This window comes from Lactuca sativa, chromosome 6 (assembly GCF_002870075.4).
Source record: "Lactuca sativa cultivar Salinas chromosome 6, Lsat_Salinas_v11, whole genome shotgun sequence".
Classification (NCBI taxonomy): Eukaryota; Viridiplantae; Streptophyta; class Magnoliopsida; order Asterales; family Asteraceae; genus Lactuca; species Lactuca sativa.
Genome location: NC_056628.2, coordinates 46,111,426 through 46,119,962, shown reverse-complemented (window position 1 = coordinate 46,119,962; position 8,537 = coordinate 46,111,426). Strand labels below are relative to the sequence as shown.

The window sequence follows — 8,537 nt, the reverse complement described above, 5'->3', positions numbered from 1 at the left end:
CACCGCCTTATAGAATTGTGTGGTTGAGTGGGTGTGTGCACCACCCCTTGACCTATATCACCCGCAACCCCCTTACCTCCACAAGTGTACGCTCTGCACCAAGCCACCAACAAACTTGCATTAGATCAAAATATTGATCCCCTATGAAACAAGTATAAATCCAATTACACTTAAATGACACTTCACACTATAATAACCAACAATTTTAAAAGAGTCCTAAATAAAAACTGTTACATATACTTAAACAAGAGAAATGTTGATTGAGGTAAACTTGAGTTGCCTGAAACCAAATTGCAACCATTGCAAGCTAAATGGGTCTATCCAAATGACAAGTAATGAAAGTCTAGTGAAATAATTACAACATAAGTTTCATTGTTCTTCTACAAATTCACAATGAGTTTGGGCAACCGTAAGTCCATAACAAACCAACAATGAAGACTACCCGTTAAGAGGCGAGAGTACATATCCAAACAAAATGGAATTAAACAGTCAAATATGGAAGTTTAGGCCAAAAGGAATAAACAAGTAAAACTGATATAATGAGTTAATGACTTGTATCTTATACATGCAAGCTATACAAGATTCTCATAAGCAAAATTCAAATGATTAACCAAAAAGTAAACAAAGATTCCATTCATAACAATGGCAGAAAACAACATCCTTTTGATCATTTTGAGTAATGTAAAACTAGTTTGAAACATAACAACACAATCTCATTCTCATCTTCTCACCAAGTATCAAAATCTTGTTCTCTTTACATTAGAAATCTACTTCAAAGATTTGTTATTCCAACCACGACGCTGTGTAAAACGAGTCCTTGTTGCTTTTTTGATTCAAGCCGATCGTTTATCTAGACTGCCAATCATACAAAATGCTTAAATATTAGTTATTTCAAGAAAATATTGTAAAAAGAAACATAACAATTATATTTTTCTAAAAGAAAAAACCCATATATAAGTGTTTCTTTTTTACTTAATACAAAAAGAACTACTTAACACATATCGACTTTTCCTTATTCAAGTCGTGACTTTCTACAAATTTGCCCCCATTCATTACTAGCTAATTAAGCAAACAATACTTACATATATAACAAGTTCATAGGCAGAGAATTATCAAAAACTTCTGAAAAAAAGGGAAAACTTGCCATTTTTGTTCAATTTTGGCAACATATATGTTTTGTTTGCAATAGAATCCAAATGGGATTTTACTTGAATAAGAGATTGGGGTTACCTTGAGGATCCGACATTCACATTGCGATGGAGAATCCGACCCGACCCAGCATCCTCACTTGATCCAATCAGCTCCTTCAAACCGGAATTAATGGACTTCTCTTCCTTATCTCCTACACCACCGTTAACCGCCGCTGCCGCCTCCTCCTTCATCTTCCCAGGCATAATTCTCATCCTCTCGAAATAATTTCCATAAATATACTCTGGATTATACCCATTCTCGTCATCAAACAACATGATATGACCATGCCATTCCCAAACACGATACTCCGAACCCGTTTCCACATGATACCCGACACAAATATGGTGTTCTCCGATCGTTACTGCCTGACCCGAATTGGGTTTTAGGGTTTCATCCCCGTTTCCGCTGAGAATAATTTTGATCACCGCCTTTTCCAGCTTCGATTCTTCTTTGGCGAGCTGGGTTTTGCTCCTCCTGTTGTTTTCGTCATCATCGTCATCGTCTTGATCGTCTTCGGTATCTGAGATGTTGTTCATGGAGTCCAAAAGGAGGTCTTCTAGGGTTTGGTTAAAAAGAGGTGATAACTGTGGTTGAAGAGGATTTGGGGGGCGAATTTGAAGCCTGCCCATTAGGGTTTGAAGGAGGAGGTTATCGAGATTAGATGTATTCGTGAAGGAACTCATCTCAACAGAAGTTTGAGGGTTCAATTCGTTGTTTCTGCGACACTAATTTAGGGTTTTTGAAAAGGTATGAAAAGGAAGAAGGAGATGTGGCAAAGAGAGGGTTTATCAGGTTTATGCAAACTGACGCTAATAAATCTTTTAGAACAACTCGTGCAATGACAAAAATGGTCCTTGGATTATTCTCTCATCTCCATTTCTAGTCCTTTCGAATTTAATTTCTACGCTTGACCATAAACTAAAGTTTTCTTACAGGTTTGGTATTCTAATGCAAAAGGTATGGAAAAGAAGGAGCCAAGGAGGAGATAAGCAAAAGACATTTTTGGTCTCTATAGTTTTAAGACATTTTCTAGAATTATATTTTGGCCCTTGACGTTTTTAGCTTACATAAATTACATTTATGATCCTTGTAGTTTTATTTTTTTAGAAATTAGGCCTTCGATCCGTATAGTTTTAAATCTGAAATTACATATGGATTTGAATGTTGGCCGTTGTTGAAGGAAGCCCTATTAGGAGATGCCCATACCACCTCATTCGTCATTCCCTTATTTTTTGTGTCACTCTTATCGAGTTTCTTATAGTCGCATTCAGAATCTCATCTATTAAATTTCTACTGCGAATTCACTCAAACATCTTTATTTCTATAACTTCCATCTTTTTTTCATGGTCTTTCTTGGTCGGCCATAAAACATGACATGCCTAACCGCTACCCTAAAGAACTTCTTGTTAGGTTTCAACGGTCCCCTCTTGTCAAACAATACTCCTGAAGCCGCCTTCCACTTTAATCAACTCGTCTTTATTCATTGGGTGAATGTCTCCCCCTTCCTTATGTATCATGGATCCTAGACATTTGAATATCTCATTTGGGTTAAAAGTTTGCACCTATAAAATTATATCTACTCCTTCTGACGTTCGTGTTACTAAAATTACACCAAAGCTACTCTGTTTTAGTAGTATTGATTCTTAACCCTTTCTCTTCTAAAGTCCTCATTTATGTATCCAACTGAGCATTTAACTCAACCTGTCAACCATAGACTCAACCACCAAAACAATGTCATCGACAAAAAACATACACCAAGACACTTCCTCTAGATCTCATGATAGACCTCGTTCAAGATCAGGGCAAAAATGTATGGATTGGGAGCCGAACATTGATGAGGCCTAATTTCAACTGCTAACGAAAAAAAAGATGTAATAGTCGTAAACAGATAACACCAAAAACAAATTCCCCATTCACATTCATGGTTTTAGTTATCTAACGGTTTTGTGTAGCCCCAAAGCAGTCACTCTAGAACGAACTCATGTTATTTGTCGGTTTTATTCAATGGGTTCACGGTTCCAATGAGTTTCTCTATTCCTCAACTTTTATCAAATTCAAGTATTTTCATTCAATTCAGGCCTCGCACGTTTCAATTCAGGGCCTCGCACGTTTCAGTTAAGGTTTGTGTTTGTGTTCTTAAATCAACATTGCTTCTAGATCTTTAAACATACTTGATCTTTAAACATACTTGATGATTTATTGTAAATGCAAAGAACCATGACTTGTATTTGACTTCTTTTGACCTTTTTCTTGCCGTTGACCCAGTGGTGCATTTTTTTTTTCTTTCTCTAAAACTAACTGATTCGCTGAAATTCGGCAACATATATTGTTCTTACATGATCAATTTTTAAAAAGAATCATCGTATTCACTGAACAAAATCAATTTATACACCATCAAATGAACAAAAAACAAACAGTATATCAAATTTTAAAGTGCACAAAAACTCCTTCCCTTACACTGTTACACATTGCCAATACATTGAATGGGAAACAAAATATAAAAAAATAAAATAGAATATATATGTAATAATCGAACCACTTTTCTTTTCTTGAGTATTTTTTTTTCATAATAGTCGTCATTGTCGATGAGATAATATAAGATTACACAACATATTATAGGCACACATGGAAATGTGCAATTTTGCCCAAAAAATATAATATAGAACTTGTATCACTTGACTTTATATATGACATCATCATTATATCCTCTCTCCTTTATCTCCTTAAGCTTTCCACAATATAGTCCGCATACAGATCCCTTCAAATTATCAAATCAGTCAAACAATGTAACTTTTTTTTTTTACCATTTTAATAAAATTATAAAAATTGAGAAAATGACAAAAAACTTACATGGAATGTTTGACAACCTCAATAGCCTCAGCAGCTGGCAAGAAATCATTAACCACAACCTCCTTGTTCTCATTCTTCTTGTCTAATTATTACTTGTTAAGATTAACAAACAAAATTTTGCATCATGAATGATAAAATACAAATTTCATAATTAAGTTCTGAAAGGATACAGTCTTCAAAAAAGCGATGAATCTCAGCCAATCGATGTGGTGGGAGTTCCTTAATGTCATTATAATGTCTGTATTCAGGATCATCAGCACACACTGCAATTATCTTATCATCTTTCTCTCCCTGATCAATCATAGGCATCACACCAATTGCTTTTGCACGAAGAAAACACCCTGGAAGAATTGGTTCCTATTTCACAAAATGAAAAACATATAGCAATGTACTTTCATTTACTTATTTATTAAACCAAAATTGTAGTAGAAAGAAAGTAAAGTAGCATACCTGCATGATAACCAAGACATCAAGAGGGTCATTGTCTTCACAGAGAGTACGAGGGACAAAACCGTAATTGTGAGGGTACACAACTGATGAGTATAGGACACGATCCACCTGATAAATCACATAATACAAAATTAGTAAATTACACAAAAGAGAGCATATAATATATATATCATCTCAATTTTACCTTGATAAGTCCTGTTTTTTTGTCAAGCTCATACTTTACCTTGCTACCCTTGCTAATTTCAATCACCTGAAAAAAGGTGTTGACAGCTTTTATGATAAATCGTTTGTTTTATAAAAAAAAAAAAACACCATGAACTGTATTGGTTCCAAGCTCTTACACAGTTGAATATTGTTGGTGCTCCTGGACCTGCATTTGATAATTTAGAGAAGTCAGACGATTGATTATCAAATTATATGAATTTAGGTTTGAATGAATGAGATACCTATTTCAAGATCATGCCAAGGGTGTGCAGCAACTGATCTTCTGCTCAAGGATGAGAGTATTCTTTCATTCAGAGGAGCATGTGAATGGTGATGATACTCGGTGTGTTTGGTTTGAGCCTCAATAGGTGGAGTCATTGTTGTAATCTGCATAGGTATCACATGTTACAGATATATACAGATTATGAAATAGACTAGATCTCATGAAACTGTAAACAAAAAACAGAACAGAAAACCAAAAACAATGTTGTGAAAATTTTAAAAAATTTCACATAAGAAGGTCTGTATAAGCAAGAAGAACACGATGAAATCTCCATAGAGAAGATAGAAGAAACAAATAAGATCAAGCTCATAATTACTTAACGCATTATGCAGGCATGTGTTTTCTGCAACACATTGCCGGATCGAGAGCTTTAGTGATGTAAATTGTAAAATCACACACACACACACACACACAAAGAAACTCCAAACAAAAGAACAAATCCAGCAAAAAAAAGCACTAAAACATCAAATATAAGTCGAATAAATTCGATTTGGACCCCAAAAAAAGGTATTCAAAGCTATAATGCGAAGTGATGGCTGTGTAGAAGTTACATAACAGCATCAAATCACCTAAAATCGAACTTCATAAACATTACGCAAGCAAAAGAGTTACAAACAAACCTAAGATGCTCTATGCTCTATGGACTTGACGCTTAGAAAATGAACTGCAGATCTAGGTATTTAACAACAACAAAATCAAACAGCGTAAGAATCAAGTCAAACATATACATACACATACCTGTATATCTATCGATACAGAGAGAGAGAGAGAGAGAGAGAGAGAGAGAGAGAGAGAGAGAGAGAGAACATACCAAAAGAAAGAGAGAGAAAGTAGTGGAAGCAAGCAAGCAGAAGGCGGAAGCTACACGCTGTTGTTGTTCCCGCTATCTCCAGCTTTCGCCATTTAAAGCAAAGGGAAAAAAAAGAAAGTCTCTGAGTTACGCGTTTCAAAGGTCGGACCTTTTCCGTTACAGAAATGTTCATTTTCCAGATTAATGTCCAAGTTACGATGCGGGAAGTACAAGTTGTTATGCGATTGTGGTTGTGGATTTAGTTGTTTATGATCTGGAAAAGAGGTTCACCGGTTCAAACGGGGAAAATGCCATTTGGAATTATGGAATCGGGAAAAGATACCTGTTGAGAGATGAGAATGAGATACGTGTGTGTGACACGGTGGCTTTCGGTGGTGGGCCGGCGGTGTGGGCCACCGCTACCGTCTTGTCCAACTAGAATATGGGACTTGTTATTTTGATACGTAGGAATATAAAAAGAAAGAATGAATTATTCGTTAAGGAATATGATTTATCTTTTTCCTGAAGAGAAGTGTTTTTCTTAAAATAAATAAATAAAAGAATTTTCAGAAAAATTATAATGTAAGCGTTTTAGTATTTCAATTATAAATTAATCTTTATTTAAAATAAAAAACAACATTTGATGAAACCAATGATAATGTATTTATGTTATGTATGTAAATATGTAAAATAACATATATATATATATATATATATATATATATATATATATATATATATATATATATATATATATAATTGAGTTTTTTATAATTAATAAAGGTTTTATTTGAAAGAATTAAAAAAAACTCAATAAGCTTTTTGAAACACCAATCTAAATCTAAGTAGTTAAAAAAAAAGAGGAAAAAACTAGCTTAGTGCACAACCCTACTTCAAACTTCATTTTTTACTCTATTATAATAATGTTTGAGATTTCATTTAAAATTTTTTTATTAGTTTCTTTGAGAAGTCAATAAGTTTTAAAAAGTTTGAGATTTCATTTAAAAATTTCTTATTAGTTTCTTTGAGAAGTCAATGAGTTTTAAAAAGTGTTTAACAAAGAGAAAAAAGCCTTTTAAAACAATTTCTACTTAAAAGACTTTGAAAATGATTTTTAAAAAAGTGAGGGTTTGTAACTTTTACCGTCTTTCAATTTTAGTTTATCATCTTTTATTTTGTTTTAATTTGACTATTTAAATGATATTTAATTTATCATAAATTTAAAACAACATATTTATGTATTGAATTAATATAAAATTTAATAAATATTTAAAAAACTAATAAGTTGAAGGGTTTTTTTTGACAATCTTTATAAGTTTAGAAAATATTGATATTAGAAATAAATTTTTCAGAGTAAAAAATAGAATATGGTTGAAAATTAAATACTATTTATTTTATTTTTTACTCTATTTATAGTAAAAACCAAATTTATAAACTATTATTTTGTTTGTCAAACATGAAATTTTAAAAAAATTCAAAAAATTAAATAATTGTAGGGTCTTTATATATATTTTTAATACATAATGATAATGATATATAATCGTTCATTCGTTTGTTTGTTATCACATTTCATAAACAATAGTAGTAAAATACTGGCCCTCAACGTGAGCCAAGCCGAGAAATAAAAGTCGAATATCATCGTCATTTAGTTTATAAAAGTTCTTAAGTTTTTTTTTTTTTTTTTTAAATAAATTTATGGTACACTAAATACAAATGTTATAGATTGAGTTGATGACTCATGTTTTAATAATTATCGGGGCCTAAAGTACGTGCGTTGCAGTTTTCACAACTTAAAGGACGTGTGTAATATTTAATTAATTACGGGCATCAGATAATTCACTAGTTATAGTATTCTGTAATTTGTATATTCCCATGTTACGTTTACATAATTGATTTTATATTCAACAATTGAATTAATATTTTAAACAACATATTTGAATGCTTTTTTCTGTATATATATTTTTTATCATTGTTTCATTCACGACTTTGGATATTTTGTCAAGCTACTGCTTGAAATCTTTTTTAAAAATGAAAAATATACGTTATAAGTTTATACTCTAGTTATCATTGTAATGCTTATAAATATATAAAACTAATGATATTTTTGGATACGTATCCTGAATATTAAGCAAATAGCAACCAAATTGGTTAATTTTGTTTATCTACCAAGTCTTTTCCTACCATAATTTGCATCAGTTAATTCATTTAAAGTATTTTTAAAATAAATATTAATGCATTCAAAGTATCTTTTAAAATGGCATATTCCATGTCTCGTTAATATATAACATCACCGACGAACCTTTCACGCCTTCAAGAATTTGATTTTGTCAACCACATGGGGAGGCCTAATTTTGAGGAATATTCTTTGTACCATTATAGAAGTATGACTATGACTTGTCACCCTTAAAGACACCTTTAGCATCCAACTTGGGTGATAAGTGACACTTTAACCACGTCAAGTGCCTAACACATTACATATATATGTTTAAGAAACAAATATCTTTAGAGATAGAGTAAAGAGTAAATTACACGAATGGTCCTTATTGTTTGAGGTAATTTACTAATTTACATGTTTGATCTTTAATTTATTTTTTTAATTTGGAAGGTCTCTGCTGTTTGTTTTTGTTACGCGCTTAGTCCTTGTCTTACTTAAAAAATCTATTTTGCCATTGTTTTTTTTAATTTATTTAAATAAACACACCTTTACCTACGTCACCTTATTTAAATGAATTAAAAAATCAATGGCAAAATAGTCTTTTTAGGTAAGAC

The 8,537-nt window shown here is 32.2% G+C and overlaps 2 protein-coding genes across 4 annotated transcripts; both read right to left on the bottom strand.

Moving 5' to 3' along the window:
* Positions 1–606: 606 nt before the first annotated feature.
* LOC111887440 (uncharacterized) lies at positions 607–1,990 on the bottom strand. The gene is made up of 2 exons (XM_023883609.2): positions 1,231–1,990; positions 607–855 (listed from the first exon to the last, which is right to left on the bottom strand). Exons 1-2 carry the CDS (start codon positions 1,872–1,874, stop codon positions 834–836), a joined length of 666 nt encoding a protein of 221 aa, XP_023739377.1. The 5' UTR covers positions 1,875–1,990; the 3' UTR covers positions 607–833.
* Positions 1,991–3,590: 1,600 nt separating this feature from the next.
* Positions 3,591–5,946, bottom strand: LOC111887441 (soluble inorganic pyrophosphatase 4). 3 transcript variants are annotated; one of them, XM_023883611.3, is made up of 9 exons: positions 5,790–5,895; positions 5,599–5,650; positions 4,938–5,082; positions 4,833–4,861; positions 4,676–4,741; positions 4,492–4,599; positions 4,212–4,398; positions 4,042–4,123; positions 3,591–3,949 (listed from the first exon to the last, which is right to left on the bottom strand). In XM_023883611.3, exons 3-9 carry the CDS (start codon positions 5,071–5,073, stop codon positions 3,907–3,909), a joined length of 651 nt encoding a protein of 216 aa, XP_023739379.1. In that variant the 5' UTR covers positions 5,074–5,082; positions 5,599–5,650; positions 5,790–5,895; the 3' UTR covers positions 3,591–3,906. The 3 variants fall into 3 exon arrangements, with proteins under 3 accessions (XP_023739379.1, XP_023739378.1, XP_042751644.1); XM_023883610.3 differs by lacking the exon at positions 5,599–5,650 and having other exon boundaries at positions 5,790–5,946; XM_042895710.1 differs by lacking the exons at positions 3,591–3,949; positions 5,599–5,650 and having other exon boundaries at positions 4,038–4,123; positions 5,790–5,946.
* Between the last annotated feature and the right edge of the window lie 2,591 nt (positions 5,947–8,537).

What these genes read in the sequence shown, in the direction of transcription:
- LOC111887440 (XM_023883609.2), bottom strand. Translation starts at nt 1,874, where the DNA reads ATGAGTTCCTTCACGAATACATCTAATCTCGATAACCTCCTCCTTCAA. An exon ending in GTGAATGTCGGATCCTCAAG is followed by an intron (nt 856 to 1,230) that starts GTAACCCCAATC and finishes TATGATTGGCAG; the next exon opens with TCTAGATAAACGATCGGCTT.
- LOC111887441 (XM_023883610.3), bottom strand. Translation starts at nt 5,073, where the DNA reads ATGACTCCACCTATTGAGGCTCAAACCAAACACACCGAGTATCATCAC. An exon ending in TCATCGCTTTTTTGAAGACT is followed by an intron (nt 4,124 to 4,211) that starts GTATCCTTTCAG and finishes AGTAATAATTAG; the next exon opens with ACAAGAAGAATGAGAACAAG. An exon ending in GAGGTTGTCAAACATTCCAT is followed by an intron (nt 3,950 to 4,041) that starts GTAAGTTTTTTG and finishes GATAATTTGAAG; the next exon opens with GGATCTGTATGCGGACTATA.